Genomic DNA, 17,694 nt, shown 5'->3' with positions numbered 1-17,694 from the left:
TAATATTTAAAATGGGCTCTTAGGCAGGGACTACCTTCTATCTTTCTCTCCTTAGTGCCTAAACAGAGGTTATCATTGTCCTTGGCACATGGCAGGGGTAGAATGTTTTTGAAAAATGAATAATGGTCTGCTATTTATAAGTCCCTTAAGATCCAGAGAGGTAAAGTCTCTAAGACCTCTTGCTCTGCTCTAGTATCACAGGGTATTAGTTTGAAGACAAAATTATATAATGGTAACAAAAGTCTTTGATAGGTTTCAAAACACTAAATACATTCTAAGTATTAGTACTACAGTTTTTGTATATAACAAAAATATAGGGTGATGGAAATGAGAACTGAAATGCACCCTTCTCTATGCTTCTCATATCCCACTATGCAAGTGACCTCCTTAGAGAAATACCAACACCTCCAAGGCTATTATATTTCCAGATAATTTCACATGACTGCCAGTGCATAATGGATATTATTTACACAAATCCTCTAAGAAGCTTGATAATAAGAGATGCTAGAATGGAAGCATTTCTATTATACACTAATCACCCTTAAATCTCATTTCAGAATATCTTCCCACAGTGTTGAAATGACCAACTTTCCATTATTTTGCAATTGCACAATATGGTAACAGCATATTGCCCTTTAACGGTACATTTTCCTCACTATGTGTTTTCCCAGAATATGCCTGGGAACAGTGTTTGGAGGTTTCCTGCCAGGGAGTTAAGCTTTGCTGAAGAATTTTCTGTCTTTGGATGCCCAGCTCCATGCCTTCTGCTAGATGAGGGTTTGGACAACCCGAAGTTCATTGTTGTTTGCTCCCTTTGTTTTATTTCTATCATTTTTGTTGGCATATAATGATTTTATGTACTTATAGAGCATGATGTGACATTGTGTAATGAGCGTATCAGGGTAAATACCACATCTGTCATCTCAAGCATTTACTCTTTGCGTAGTTTTCCAATATTTCCCCTTTCCTGATGAGTGAACTTAAGATCAACAATTTTATTCTGTTTATTCATTTTAATTGGAGGCCAGAAGTCTTGATATTTCCCATCTTCCCCAAAGCTCTATGCTTCAAATGTGTCCACAGAGCAGCAGTTATGGTCAAATATGGCAAACAGCCAAGTGGGAGATCCCAGTATGTTCCTAAATTTGTATTGATGAAAGGCATGAAGTTTGTATGCCTTAAATAAATGGTTAAAAGGTAAAAAATAGAAAAGAAAAGAGAAGAAAAGAGAATTAAAAGAAAAGAAAAGAACAACTGCTGGATCCATTGTTTTTCAGTGAAGGTAGCTTGAGCCAAATAAACCTTTTGGCTTCATTTAATAAAGCAGGTGTCTTTCCAAGAACTGTTGATAGTTCTTGGAGAAATAGGAGCATGTATTATTCATTTTTGCCTCCTCTTTACTCTCTAGTACAGTGGCTATCTTCAATATCATTAAAGTGTAATGAATGATCTTGGCACAATAGATTTCTCATCAATCTTTCACACACACAAATGGTATCTCCTGCGTCAGCAGAGGGCAAAGGTCTGTGGGCTATGTGTGGTCTGGTCTTTAATATAGTGTTTGTAGTCTAACTGTTCCACTAAGGAAGGAATTGAGTTATACTTAGAATTACATCAGTCAATTTGTTGTTTGTCCCAGTGAAGAAAAAAAAAAAACAATCATTCCAACTGAATGCAATGCTAAGTAGAGAACAAGGTATTGCTACTGAATACAAGAAAAGTAAGAAATACATATCAATTTACAAAGCAGAGTTGGGTAACAGGTTGTTTGTGAACATGCATTGGTACATTCCTTTCAAGATTAAAAGATTCATATATTTTATCTACTCCCTTTTGTTCATTTACTTTTTATTATTTTCAATAAATAGTTATAAACTAAAAGTAACAAATATAAACAATAACTGCTAAAAACTTAAATGTGCTGGAGGAAGATAAATAAAAGTTCTGAATAGATAGTGAAGAAAATTTCTTTAAAGTGTCTGTTTACTCTGGTTTTGTTAAAAAGCCATGATCCATTTCATGCAAAAGTAGAGTGATATTCATGTCAAAAAGTTAAAAAAAGACATGGAAAATTTATTAAACAGTACATGGAAAATCAACTGAATGGGCAGTAAGACATACCCCAATACACAAAAGTTATAGATGCTGGATAAAAACAAGAGCTAACTCATTAAAACGTATCTCCATTTCCCTGGATATATAAAATGAATCTTGACTTTCGGGATATGGGTTTGTGTTTGTCAGAGCTGAAAATTACTCATAAACGCCTTATTAAAACATTCCTTACTGCAACAAGAATAAGATGAAGTGGTGGTTAGTTCAGAAAAAGAACACTAATGGCGGAAGAAAGTTTTTAAAAATACATTTTATAAAATAGGGATTTTATATTTCAGGGCAATGCTGTATGTTAAGGAAAGGAGGTACTTTCTTAGCAGCAAAACCAGATTAAGTCTGGCAGGATTGTAAGACGAACAGAGTGTAGGATTTTTGTAGGATAGGAACAAGATAAAAAAAAAAAAATAGATAAAAGCATGGAAGAAAACAGAGATTGTGGCAAATGGAAATCTGTAGTTTACCATTACATTCGGAATTAGATTAAAGGAAAAAAAGGTTATTTTTAATGTAACACCTTGAAAAAGCAGACAGTAATTAGCTACAAGTAATAGGGCCTCAGTCAAGGGAAGAGGAGACTGGGTATGTTATCAAGGGAGAATCTCTAGCTTAGGTAAACAAATTGAATCAGTCACAGTTGGCACTTTAAATCCATGGATTCCATATCCATGGACTCAACCAACTGAAGATGGAAAGGAAAGTGGAAAAAGTGTCTGTACTGAACATTTCCAGATTTTTTTTCTTGTAATTATTTCCTAAACAATATCATCCTATTTAAATAGCATATATGTTATATTAAGTCTAATGAGTAATCTCGAAATGACTTAAAGAATATAGGAGGTGCCCAATATATGTCACTGTAAACAAGGTAGTTGAGCATGTGCACATGTTCATGTCCTTGGAGCACTTGGAATCAATTCCCCATGGATACAGAAGAATGACTTAGATGAGCAAAACCTTAACTACTGGGATTGGGACCAGAGGACTGAGGAATTCAGAAACATGGGGTGAGTTCCTGATCAGCTATGCTAAATCTTTCTAATTTTTAAAATTTTCTATAGAAAACATACATGATTTTCTAAAATGTATGTGTTTTCTTATCCATATGAAGTGCATACTCACTGAAAAAGTAATTTATAGAAAAACAATTTATAAAACAGTCACTGAACCAAAAAATAAAAATTATTCAATTCAGTTTTTCAAAGGTAGGCATGGTTTGATGCGTGTCCTTCCATTATTTTTTCTATGCATAGACAGGATGAAAAACTTATGCATTTAGGAAAATAAAATTATTTTTACAATGCTTAAGTGACTCCAGCAAAGAAGGCAGCTTTTAGTGACCACACATGCTATTTTAAGCTATAAAAATGAGAGTAATAAATGCTTCCAATTTCTGATAAGCCTCTGTAGCCAAGTACAACTTAAAGACCACAAAGAGGAGAATGTTCATATTCTAGACAAATGCTTTGCTAAAAATTCCTACTCAAAGATATTGATGTAGGCTGAGTTGACTAACATATCACATTTGTAAAAAAAACAATTAGGACACTGTAAGGAAATAAATTGCCTTTTCTATTCATAGCTATCTGAGGAAACTAGAAATGAGTCTGAGAAACAAAGCAATGAAGCTTCCTGCCAAGAGCAATGCCTACTGATGTTAGGCCATCAATATCATAATTTATCAACTATTAAAAATTCTAATGGCTACCTCCATTTGTTGCATTTTTCTCCACCTTTTTCTCCCATTGTGTTAACTGATGATTAAATTAATAAGGTTAGTTCTATCTTCTTCCTTGTGCTGTGTGTTTCCCTGAGGGGATTATGTAAAGCATGCCTTCCCCATACTCAAAAAAAAAAAAAAAATCACATCACATATTGATAATTGCAAGGCAAGTATATGCTTCTTGTGTTTAAGTATCTTTCAAGCGCTTGATGCATACTGATTAGAAAACAGAACTTGGAGGCCGGCGCCGTGGCGCTGGCACCCGAGGTTCTAGTCCCAGTTGGGGTGCCGGGTACTAGTCCCCGTTGCTCCTCTTCCAGTCCAGCTCTCTGCTGTGGCCCAGGAGTGTAGTGGAGGATGGCCCAAGTGCCTGGGCCCTGCACCCGCATGGGAGACCAGGAGGAAGCACCTGGCTCCTGGCTCCTGGCTCCTGGCTTCGGATGGGCACAGCGCCAGCCGTAGCGGCCATTAGTGGGGGTGAACCAATGGAAGGAAGACTTTTCTCTCTGTCTCTCTCTCACTGTCTATAACTCTCTCTCTCACTGTCTAACTCTGCCAGGCAAAAAAAGAAAAAAAGAAAGAAAGAAAGAAAAGAAAACAGAACTTGTTTATTAATGCTTCTGAACAAAAGTACCCAGATGATTTGCAAAGTAAAAATAATCTACAAAATGTTATAAATATGAAGAAAAAGGCAATGCTAGAATAAATTCCCGAGTACAAAAATAGATACAACTTCAGTGCTGATTTGTTCATCTGAAGAATCACCAATAAAACTGACTACAGAAGTTAAAATTACTCGTCACTTTTTCATAGCAGAAAGTACAAACAGAGAAAGTTAAATGCTCATCCATAGAAGACTATAAGTCATTTTCTTATCCCTGTATTATTTTAGAGCACATGCTAATTATCATCCTAATAACCCATGGGGTCAATCCAAACAAAGAAAGCAGACTGGAGGTCAGGTGGAGGACTCACTGATTCAAGGACAGCACAATCTAGGACATGAGTTCAGTAACTACAGAGGGCATGATTGGAAACCAAATGAGAAGATTTTTCATGTGCTACTCATGTCACTTCTATCTCAATTTCAAACTCTCAGAGGAAATGTGAACGTTGAAAACTGACTCAAGAACATGCATTCAAAGAATATAAATGCAATCATTAGGTTGTTCCCAATAAATACACAGCTCAGATGGTTTTAGAGGGGAGTTTTCTAATCCTTCAAAGCAAGCAATCTGCTTTACAGAAAGCAACCCAGAGAAGCGCAGAAAAAATGAAAGCTGCCCAAATTATTTGATGAAGCAAGTTCAGTATTGATGCCAAAACTGTGCAAGGTCCCAGCACCTCACAGGCCATATTTACTTATGAACATAAGTGTAAAATATTATATGGTCAGTAAACATGGGAAAAGCAAGGCCAAGAGTGTTTCAATAACTTGCCCAAGGTCCCACAGCTACTACATCATGGAGCAGGGCCAAGATGCCTCTCAAGCCAAAGATGTTTGTTGTAAAATGGACTCAAGACCAATAGCAATACTGGTAAACGAGAAATAATCTTTAAACTGGGCCTCATTACTGCCTCTTTCCATGTCAGCTGGAAATCCAGCCCTTGGCTGTGAAGAAGGGGAGGTATTAATGTTAGTGCAGCCAGTGTGGGCCTGCCCCACTGCCATCCTGCATCAGACATTATAGTCCTTGCTTTCCTTGGAAGAGATGACTGAGATTTTTATTGTGCATCTCTTTAATTAAAGTAGAAGCTCTACTGTTTGGTATTTCCCACGCGGACAAGTCATTCTTCTTCATGCAAAAGCTAGTATTTCATGCTTTCACTTCCAGGGTGCCTAGAAAGACTTCCAGCACCAGAGTGTGGAAATCATTTGCTTCAGCATTTATATGAGTTGCCCATGAAATGACTGAATGTGACAGCTTGTCAAGAGTGACATTTAATATGCCTGTTGTACAGAAATCATATTTCATTTACTGTTTCAGACACAGGCCCCAGGGAAATGGTCTTGATGAACTTCAGGGGGAGCAGATGCACCGTATTCATCCATGCAACAATAGCCAGAGAAGCCCTTTATTTAGACCTCTGAAGCAAAAGGAGGAAATGATACTTTTAAGATGCTAAAAATTAAATAGCAAATTAAACCATAAAGTGAGTGAGGATGTGCTGTCTGTTCAGGACGTCAGAAAATGTTGTCTCAATCCATTAATTTCTATTGCTTTCCTAATAACTTTTCCTAGGAGTAGATATCTGTAGTTCGAATCAAATACTATATTTTGAAACAAAGGCAAGGAACCCTTTCGGAATTTGTCAATAAAAATCCTTTAATGTTGCTTATCTCCTCACAAGAAAAATGCTAGATGTTTTGAGATTCTGCAAGTAAGACGGAGCTTCCTCATATACTTCTGAAAGTGTTTACTTTCTCATGTATCCAAACTATATTCAAAACATTACTTGGGATCATAAATCTAATGGATTAAAATGAAAATAAGACCCTGGGGCTGCAGTCACATTTTTCATATCCTGTAGTGAGTGTAGCCTCCTCATACTCAATGGACCTGCTCAATGAACATGAACGGCGTCTTCACCCTTTCATGTTTCTCAGTGGGTACCCATGTATTGGGGTGGAAGGAGCTTGCAGATAAAAGCACCTAGTAAAGGTTCCCTTTTGGGTGGAGGATGACAATGACAGGAATAAGAATGAGAAGTACAGATATAAATAGGGATATTTAATTGTCAAATGCATTAAAAAATTTAAAGTAATGTCATAGTAGTGGAATTTTTATTTTTAATGCAAATGTTGCTGAAATAGGGAGAGGTGAGAGATGTTAGTTTCCATAGGGGAGGACACAGGTGAACTATCCCAAGTAAATTCTCAGGTGAACATGAAAGAGTTACCAGAGCAAAACACACACATACACACACACACACTCACAAAATACGAGGTTTCTTAAAAATCTCTAAACCTATGTTATACATCAGGCCAAGGAAGTCACAGTGAGACCCAGGCAGAGGTATGTTTTAAAATGTCTTTGGGTGTTCTAGTAAGCCAGATTTAAGGATCACTGACATACGTATTGCCAGCCTACATGTATCTTCCAGTGGGGCTGGTTCTTTCGTTCAACAAGAATGAACAATGCATCTCTCTTATGCTGGACAGGGTGCTAAGCAATGGTGATGAACATATTTAGTAAAAACAGACAAGATAGACCATCACATGCATGGGTATCCAAGTCTAAAATGGGAGTTTGATACATAATAATCAAGTTGATTATAACAAAAATAACATACCAGCTCATGGGTACTGTTGACTATACTCCCGGTTATGTCCAACATTTATTATGTATCAACTCCTGCAATCCTCTAGTTTCACTATTACCTCACTTTATAGCTGAGGGAACTCAGGTTCAGAAGAGTTACTAAACTTGCCAGGTATAACTCTGCTAATTAAGTGCCACAGATGGGACTCACCCCAGGCAGCCATCACCTTTACCCATCCTATGTTTCAGAAGTCATGATTAAATGGTATAAAAGTCCAGAGGAGGAAGCTAAAAATTCAACCAGAAAGCAAGGAGGGTGTTTGGGGAAAGCCTCATTTAAAAAGCGAAACTTACATGTTAAATTTGGAAAAACTGGTAGGATTTTTGCAGGGGGAGAAAGCAGGTAAACTATTTTATGAATTTTTAGGAATAGCATTTCTAAAGATGGGGAGGTATATATATTTCTGAAGAACAGAGTTGTTAATGCTAATGTGGAGGCCCTGAGGAATTCAGCTGTGGTCAGATTTTCAGCATGTTCTCAGTTATTCCTGGAACGTTGGAATAAACATTCCAGCAGAACAGCTCAAGTAAAATGGATTTTATTCCATGATTACTATTCATACATAGCAGTTGGCACTGTACCTACCAGTTCCTCATTGTTTAGTGATGTTCTAATCACCATGGCTAGGGAAAGTCCAGATTTCCGGGCAGCCAAGGTCTGAAAAAAAATAGTTATGACTTTTTAATACATGGGGAGGTTGCCACATGCATATTTCTTAGCATTATGTGTAAATAAATGAATATCGACTGTCAGTGTTCATGTTTTTAGTCATTAGATACATGCTTTTTTGTCAGTCAGCCAATTGACCCAGAACATGAAATCATAAAACATGGAAGTTGGAAAAGATCCTACCAATCATCAGATCTACCTTCTGGAGTTTACAGATGACACAACTGCAACCCTCCAAGACCAGACCACAGGCTTGAATTTTCTAAGTAGCATAAACCTTCCAGAATTTCATTATTTCCTCAGGTAGTTACTACCACATTCCTTCTCAAAACATGAACATTGACATCAAGTCAGCCCAACTTAGGTAATGGCCATCAGTCACAGCTGGTGTTAGGTGATTCTTGGGTTATTCATATTTTCCTAGAATACCCCTCCATATCTAGCCAGAAGATTTCCTCCCAAGTGCCCATTTGATATCCTGAGAATCGTTTTACTTGGATTCATTTTCCTGACTTAATGCCGATAAATTATGTGATCTTAAGTAAGAGTCAAATCTCTTTAGTTTATGTACTTATAAAACAGATGGCTTATTACCTCCTGCTACCTCTCTAACAAAAGTGATATAATATAATATAATATAATATAATATAATATAATATAATATAATATAAAGAACTTTGGAAATCAGAAGTTCAAATCAGGATATTATATCTGCTCTCTCAGAAGGAACAAAAGAAAGTTATAGTGGAATAATGCATTCCTGATTGTCTTTGGTGCCAATGGTAAAGTCACTCTCTACCAATTCCCACCAATCTCCACCCTGACCACAAAGATTACCTGCAAGAGTTTATTCAACTTATTCTTTGTATCGCATAAGTAATTGTCAACAAAATTATGTTTGTATTTTATTTTAGTACGTGTTTACAGTGATAGAATACATGATGTAGGCTGTCTTTCATAACTGAACTAGATATAAATTCTCAAAGAACACAAACTGCTTATTCTTGAATGTCTTTATCTTTTTATTTCCCCATCAGGATATCCCACCAGCTAGTGCACGATGTTTGAGAAGATCAGCAAATATTAACTAAATAAATTGAAAAGCACTTACCATGGCCTGAAGATTCCAGGAGTGAGAGGAAACAAAGTGCAAATAATTAGACATATGCAAGGTGGCAAAAGAGCCTAACCATATTCAATTAGCCTAAAACTTTAAAATAATGCCCACACTTTAATGCCAAGATCTGAGCTCATTCTGCTAAGAAGTCATGCTTCCTAGTGTAAGATCTTTCTAGTCAGATCTTATTTTAAAACCAAAGCGATACTCTTCATCTGAAGGTGTTCTAACAACAATAAAAATTAGACGTTAAAAAGCGTCCATTTTAATTAAAATGGAAATTTATGTTTCTCTGGAGAAAAAATGTGTTTTATGTTGTTAATGATCTAGCACATGCCAACAGAAAACTGAATGAATAAATTTTGGATAACTTAATGGTACTGAATTATGTGATCTTAAATAAGAGTCAAATCTATTTGCTGCACTTAGAAAATAGAATACTTATAATTTTCCTCATGCTAATAAGATTTTTAATGTAATGCAGACCACTACCAATTCTTTCTGTTTCTAGGTGGTCCCTAGCACATGTCATCATAGGAGAATAAGTTATGCAGAATCAGGTAGTAACAAAGGACTAATAATGATTTTAATGACTTAGAGGCTGTGGTTTTCTTTAGATAAAAGTGCTGATTAATTTGGTTAGAATTGACCTTAATATATTATAATAAAAAATTTCATTAATATTATCTGCTTGTTTTATAAAGCATTCAAATGTACTGGCTTAAGGTAAAGAAGTTCAAAGTAAACCCTAAAACTTTGCAAATTAAATTTGTGGTCATTCGTAACAGTGAACACATCCAAGCTCAGAGGTAGCAGCTCATGTGGCATGCTGTGAGATTTCCTTTCACTCAATTAAAGCATCATTTTAACTCAATTTTTAATTTCAACTGATAAATATCAAAAGCCGTCCAAAGGTTAGAGTTATTTTCTCTGTCTAATACATTCTAATTGAAATAATAAATATAAATCTTGGCAGAATTTGGCTTCATATATTTAATTCTGTGAAAGATTTATAGAGTAAGTAGTTAATAAGGAGGACACAAGTGCATTTTAGCAAAGAAAAGGTCAGCACTTGAAAGCAAAGAAAATAAACAGGAGAAACTCACCACATCTCGTACAATAGGCAAAGTTTTCTTCCTGCGGAGATCTGGCATACTGTCAATGCCGTAGAGCCCCCGTCCAGCCCTGGAAGGGGGCACAAAAGCAATCATTTTCAATAGGTAAAATGACCTCTTATACTACACATAACAGAGCTGTTCATAGTGCACTGGCCATGGAAAAGATGAAAATGAACCATAGTTTTCAGCGAATTTGCAAAGCAGCGAAGATCCAAGATTCCAGGACACTGTCTTGTGAGAGAGAGAACTCCTACACCTATCATGATGGTAATCAGTTGCCTCCTTGGACAGCGCCATATGTTGGGAATTTCAGACATTCATGGCCCTGGGTACTCACTGTTCTTTGCAGTGTGCCACAGAGTAGAATCAAAACTGCTATGTGTGGAAATAAAGCTAACCCATTTTGGGTGCAATTTTGGTTTGTCTATCTGCCTCCTATGTTAAAGAAATGACCTTTCATGCAAAAATAGCACTGTTTGATTTGTTGTACCTCTAGAGATTAAAATCCAAAATGGCACCTAAAGGAGCCAGGGACGAATTTAAAATACTACTAATTATTAAAACAAACAGTTTCAGTTAACTGGAATTCTTCCCACAGATAAACGAACAGGATTGAAATAATTTATTGCACAAGGTTGTCTGTTGTGCTCTTTTTGTAGGGCCACCAAAATGTAGGTAACCTAAGCCATCACCAATAGCATATGTATTAAGTAAATCAAGGAAAATCAAAGAAAATTAATGAGGCAAACACACATATGCATATGAAAAAATACGAATATTGTGAACAGAATGAGCAAGTTTCCATATTAGCACATTTAATGTGATTCCCTGTTTGTGTGGATATATATGCCTATGCACCCAAAATGTCTAGAAAGATATTTATGAAACTCATAAATTAGCTACCTCTGTGTAGTAAAATTGGATGAGAGAAAAACAGAAGACTCTCACACTGTTATAGATTTGGTAAGGGTCAATGTTTTTATAATAAACATATTATTTTAAAATTAAAATCATTGCTTATAAATGAGTCTGATACACTAAATTTAATTTTATTGCATCAAATCTATTCACGTTTACATTAGGAAGGTACTAAAATCACTGATGATATCTTCACTTTATACCAACATGAACTCCAGATTTCTTGCTGACTTCTTTCTCAAGGTCACTTTTTCTTTTCCCCTGAAGAAAACAGTTTTTGCCCTTGAATGCTATGTGGCCAGTCCTGGCAATGGAGTGCCAGACACTGTATGTGACAAGCATTTTATAGCCTAGGTTTCCAATGACAGAGATGGTTGCACGTTCTCTCTGCTTAGCATAACAAAGGACTTATTGTCTTACTGAAATTTTCCTACTAGCCATGGTTCTACTCTATGACTTCTTGTGGGTTTCATTTACTAGCTTCGTAATCTTGGCAAAATCATTCAATTAATCATTCAGCTTATATGAAATAGTAATAACAGGGGGTGGTGTTGTGGTGCAGCAGATTAAGCCTCCGCTTGTGGTGCCAGAATCCCAAACGGGCACCCATTTGAGTACCAGCAGCTCCACTTCCAATCCAGCTCTCTGCTATGGCCTGGGAAAGCAGTGGAAGATGGCCTGAGTGCTTGGGCCCCTGCACCCACGTGGAAGACCCGGAAGAGGCTCCTGGCTCCTGGCTTTGGATTGGCCTAGCTCCGGCCCTTGCACCATCTGGGGTGTGAACCAGTGGACGCAAGACTTCTGTCTCTCCCTTTCTGTATGTAGCTCTGCCTCTCAAATTCTAAAAATAAAGGCTATTCAAAGTAATACTTAAAATGACATTTAAGTTAAAAAACAGTAATAAAAGCAAAATTGGACTAAAGTAGTAATAAATAGTAATAACGCCATAACTTACATATTTGGAAATAGGGATATAATGCTATGAGCAATGTGAAATATGAAAATCATTGCACATGTGTAAGAAGGTATCAATGTTAGAAATTATGCTTACAGTCAGGTACTTCAACTATAAGTTGTCTTTAATTTAGATCAGAGTAAAGGAAAAGGAAAAACGTGGAGTAGAGATCAAAAAAGAGGAAAGGAGAGAGAAAGGAGCGAAGAAGGGATCAGCTGTGTGGAGGAGAGGTCACAATTAAGATCCTGATCATGGCTGATTCTTATGATAAAGAAGCTAATTCAGTTTTGCTCATTTTCCAGGATAAAGCCAATTGGCACTCTTTAAGCCAAGTACTGTGACAGTCACAGTTGGTCAAAGCTTGGGAATTTGGGTCACAAAAATGAATCATTGGCAGCATGCTATTTTTCTTGATAATAACTTTGTGTTTTCACATTTTCATTTAAAAATAATAATAAATTTGAAAGCTGGAGTGAGAGAGAGAATGGTAGAAACAGAGAAACAGAGAGAGGGAGAGGGAAAAGGAGGGAGGGAGACACACACACACACACACACAGAAAGATTCCATCTGTTGTTTCACTCTCCAAATGCCCACAACAGCTGGGGTAGGACTGCACTGAAGCCAGGAGTCAGGAACTCCATCCAGGTCTCCCACATGGGTGGCAGGAACCAAAATACTTAGACATCATCCGCTTTCTCCTAGGCACATTAATAGAAAACTGGATCAGAAGTGGAGCTGCTGGGATAGGAACCAACACCATGGTTTGACATGTTTTGTCACAATGCCCACCTCTCCATTATTTTTAATTGACAAATAATACTTGTGTGTAATTCTGAGGTACAATGTGATATTTTGATCTATGTATATATTACTGAAAATTCAATTCAGCAAATTAACATATCCATCACCCTACTGTGCTATCTCTGTGTGTGCTGAGAATGTTAAATGCTCCTTTGAACTTCAAGAAATGACAGAGTGAGCGAGACAAAAAGTGCAATGATTTTTTTCCCCTTAGCTCACAAATCACATCAATAACTTTATCAGTGTAACGTCTATTTCCCTTCCTTCCTCTCCCTCTCCTTTATTCCTCCCCTCCCTGCCAATTCCTGGTTGACACTCTCATTCCAAAACCTCAAACACCAAACCTGTGGGGAAAGGCCAGAGTGGATGGGTTTTCCGTGTTCCCCCAGTCACATACTTGGGCTGTGATTCCGAGCAGTTTCTGGTTTCCCTCCTCTCTGAATAGTATTAGTAATAACATTAAATGTACATTAATATCTTTCTAGCACATTGCAGATCAATCATATTAACCAGCTGCCTTCAAGTGTTTTGAAATGTTTTGACTTCTAAATAATCTGATTTTCATAACCATGTAAAGGAACATGTTGAATTGAGCTAACGATTGAGAAAATGATTTACAAAATGCCAAGTGTTACATAAATGACTTGTGTACTTTCTCCTATCAGTGATCATTCATTTCTTTTCTTTGTTTTCCTTCTCATGGATGCCAATTCTGATTCTCAAAGGGCACACAGTCTTGTGAATCAACTTTCTAATTGGTGAGTCAGTTAGCAAACATATTTTCTTGCTCCTGACACTTCCCGCCTATGCTTTTGTCACCAGAGCAGAGAAATCCAAGGACATAGGCCAAACCTAAACATTATTCAATTATGAACCCAAGTTAGAAATTATGCATCCAAAATTCATTTCTGCCTCTTCTAGGCTTGTCATTTAATTTCACTGAACTTGCATTTTGTAATTTGGAAAACTGCTACACAACAAAAATGTTCTCTTAATCCTTAAAAATAACCTCAGAAATGCTCTTTTTTTAAGATTTTTATTTATTTATTTGACAGGTAGAGTTACAGACAATGAGAGAGAGACAAAGAAAAAGGTCTTCCTTCTGTTGTTTCACTCCCCAAATGGCCGCTATGGCCGGCCTGCGCTGCTCTGAAGCCAGGAGCCAGGTGTCTCCTCCTGGTCTCCCATGTGGGTGCAGAGTCCCAAGCACTTGGGCCATCCTCCACTGCCTTCCCGGGCCACAGCAGAGAGCTGGACTGGAAGAGGAGCAACCGGAACTAGAGCCCCATTCCTATATGGGATGCCGGCGCCACAGGCAGAGGATTAACCAAGTGAGCCCCGGCGCCAGCCCCCAGAAATGTTCTTAATTAGGTTACATTTCCTTATGCTTTTACCACAAAGAGTTTATTTAAATATACACATTCATAAGCCTACTCATCAAGTAATAATAAAGCTTTGACCCTAAACTTAAATCTTAAAAAAAGTCTACATTCCTGGTATTACTTCATGAATTAAAAAAAAAATACTGGATAAAAAGTAAGAGGCCCTACACAAATACTTTTTATATTATATTAGTTGGAGTCTTCTTAACCAGGAGAGATCTGGTAGATGTTAAATAACCAAAAAAGATGAAGACTGGAAATATTAGCAGAAAAAATATTGACTTTCCAGGCCAGACACCATGGTCGCATACACTAGCTAAAATATAGCAGAAATTATCTAGACTTAATGAGGAGGTCAGAGGCCACCAAATCAGACCACAGCAGTATGGGCATTGGGCCTTGTGTTTAACATGACAGCTAGGACACACATCCCATATCAGAGCATCTGGGTTAAGGTCCCAATTCACTTTCTGATTCCATCTTACTCCTAATGTGCCATCTCTAAGGCAGCAGGTCATGGCTCAAGTAGTTGGCCTCAGTGACCCACGTGGGAGCCATGGATTGATTTTCAGGCTATTGTGAGCTTTTGTGGGAAGTGAATCAGTGGTCAACAGCAATCTTTATCTCTTTCTCTTTCTCTCATCTCTCTGTGTCTTAAATAAATTAATTAAAAACTAAAAATTAGGGGCCAGAGCGGTGGCACACTAGGTTAATCCTCCGCCTGTGGTGCAGACATCCCATATGAGTGCTGGTTCTAGTCCTGGTTGCCCCTCTTCCAGTCCAGCTCTCTGCTGTGGCCCGGGAGGGCAGTGAAGGATGGCCCAAGTGCTTGGGCGCATGTACCCGCATGGGAGACCGGGAGGAAGCACCTGGCTCCTGGCTTTGGATTGGCCTGGCTCTGGCTGTAGCGGTCTTTTGGGGGATGAACCAACAGAAGGAAGACCTTTTTCTCTGACTCTCTCTCTCTCACTGTCTGTAACTCTACCTGTCAAATAAATTTTAAAAAAATCTTAAAAAAATAAAAATAAAACAAGTGATAGCAGACAAATCATGAATTTGAGGCCTGTTTCTGAGGAAGGATACATTTGATATCAGCCACATCTGGTATGACTGAGTAGACTAAGATGACCCTCCATCTAGCCAGCAAATGAGCTAACAACAGACAACATTTCTACAGTGCTTACCAAGCACCGCGAGTAACACTAACAAACATAGTTAACAATTACAAGTGTCCATCATTCAAAGTGCTTAACTTGCCATTACCTCACCGTATTTAAAAGGAAATCTTAAGGAGGACAGATGCAATTATCCTTCTCATTTCATGAATGAAGAAATGGAGACATAGAATCCTTCACAATCAACACTGTGGTCAGCATATGGATCAGAAAGGGCAGTAGCAGCCCTGCAGCCCAGACTGTATGGTTCACCTCACTTCACTTCTTGTCTTAATATCATTTTACATGTAAATGCAAGATGCTGGGTTTGTGTTGTGGCTACTGTGCTAAGCCCCTGCTTGCAACACTGGCATCCCATTTCAGAATACCAGGTCAAGTACCAGCTGCTCTGCTCCCCATCCAACTCCGTGCTGCTGTGCCTGGTGTGTGTGTGTGTGTGTGTGTCTCTGAGGATGGACCCAGCACTTGGGCCCCTGCTGACCACACCAGAGACCAAAATGGAGTTCCTGGCTCCTTGCTTTGGACTGGCCCTGCCCTGGCTATTGCGGTGGTTTGGGGAACGAATCAGCAGATAGAAGATCTCTCTCTTTGCCTCTCTGTCATTCTGCCTTTTCAATAAATAAAGTAAATATTCAAAAAAAAAAAAGATATCAGTCTCCATACATAGTTGTTTTTTTTTTTTTTTTTTTTTCCAAACAACAGCAGCAGCAAACCAAAGTCGAGCAGCTTACCCAGGCCCAGGTGACACAGCAAGTCTAAGAGTTGACAGAGCTTGATTTCCACTGCAGGGATAGCTTAACTTAAACCTCGTGTTCTATTTTGGTTTGTTTGTTTTTTTTTTTTTAAAGATGCATTTATTTATTTGAAAGTCAGAGTAGGAGAGGGAAAGAGAGAAGGAGAAATCTTCCATCTGCTGATTCACTCCCCAGGTGGCCACAACTGCCAGGGCAGGGCCAGGCAGAAGCCAGGAGCCAGAAGCTTCTTCCATGTCTCCCACATGGGTTGCAGGGGCCCAAGCACTGAAGCCATCCTCTGCTGCTTTTCCCAGGCCATTAGCAGGGAGCTGGATCAGGAGTGGAGCAGCCGGGACATGAACTGGTGCCTGTATGGGATGCCAGAGTCAAAGGCAGTGGCTTCGACTGCTATGCCACAACATGGAACCCAAGTCATGTTTCTGATAACCAATATTTTTGTTTGTTTGTTTATTAAAAGGAAATAAACTGCCTGTCCAAATTCTTCTGTGGTGGTGCTACCATTGTGTGGATATTTATTCAATGCCTCACAAGAGAGTTTTATCTCAGATCAGAACTCCTGCTCCTTATAGAAGATGCCCCAAACCTTTCCAATCCTCTGAAACTATTTAAGTGTTGTTTTCAGGAAAAAGGAGGTTTTTAGATTACAGGCATTAGAGAAAGGAAGGAAAGGTAAGGAGTACTTGGAAATATCTAGAAAGTCAGTGACCATATAAAATTGACCAAGTAGGAATAGTTTTATGGGCTAAATTAGGCAAGACATGGTTCCATTCAACATTTTCACGATTTTAGACTTACCATTTTAATTTAAAAATCATAATTGCATCCATTTATGGGGTATAATGTAATGATTTAATATATGTATAGAGTGCAGAATGGTTAAATCAAGTTAATTAATATACCCATCATCTCACTTACATTTTGTGATGATTTTAAAATTTACTCTCTTAGTTAACACAGTTTAAACATTTTTGTTCTCATTTACTTCTTAGTTCATTCCATAAGAATATTCAAAGGAGTTTCCTAAATTTGATGAAATTTAAAATATAAAATATGTTTCCATTTTTTGGGTTCAGATTCAGATAAATGTTTTATTAGAAACTAAACTCAATGCAAATTATCTAAAGGATATACAGCTTACAATATTTAAGAAACCTGATACTTATGTTGAGGAGATAAAATTTGATTTTGCTGATTAAGTACAGATTATTTATATTCAAACTTGGTCTGATAACAAGCTAAATACAGATAAACAAGCAGGTAGGTTCATGAAACAATGCTCAACATCACTAATCCTTAGAAAGTGCAAATTAAAGCCCCAGGGAGATAACACCTCATACATGTTTGAGTCACTATTATCAACAAGATAAAACTTAACAAGTGTTGGTGAGAACATGGGGGAAAAGAGAAGCCAGCACACTGCCAGTAAGCATGTAGATTAGTACAGCCACCACAAACAGTACAGGGTTCATCAAAAATAAAAGATAACCACCACATGACCCAGTAATCCTCTTCCTACACACACACACACACACAAACATATTCAAAGGAAATACAAACAGATGTCAAAGAGATATCTGTACTCCCATGTTCACTGCCACACTGCTAGCAATAGTCCAAATATGGAATCAGCCTAAGAGTCTATCA

The 17,694-nt window shown here is 37.7% G+C and overlaps 1 protein-coding gene across 2 annotated transcripts in view; it reads right to left on the bottom strand.

Annotated features, from left to right (window-relative positions):
* The window catches only part of UNC13C (unc-13 homolog C), a 632,546-nt gene that overhangs the window by 403,161 nt on the left and 211,691 nt on the right, over positions 1-17,694 (bottom strand). The window contains exons 4-6 of one of the 2 annotated variants that reach the window (XM_062204781.1): positions 10,052-10,130; positions 8,940-8,945; positions 7,745-7,816 (exon numbers count right to left, since the gene is read on the bottom strand). In XM_062204781.1, the coding sequence (XP_062060765.1) occupies positions 7,745-7,816; positions 8,940-8,945; positions 10,052-10,130 (157 nt within the window). The remainder of the gene's footprint in view (positions 1-7,744; positions 7,817-8,939; positions 8,946-10,051; positions 10,131-17,694) is intronic. The other variant, XM_062204780.1, reaches the window with a different exon arrangement.

The sequence above is a fragment of the Lepus europaeus genome, chromosome 11 (assembly GCF_033115175.1).
Source record: "Lepus europaeus isolate LE1 chromosome 11, mLepTim1.pri, whole genome shotgun sequence".
NCBI classification, from domain to species: domain Eukaryota; kingdom Metazoa; phylum Chordata; class Mammalia; order Lagomorpha; family Leporidae; genus Lepus; species Lepus europaeus.
The sequence above is the reverse complement of the archived record's forward strand: the minus strand, read 5'-3'. Positions and strand labels throughout refer to the sequence as shown.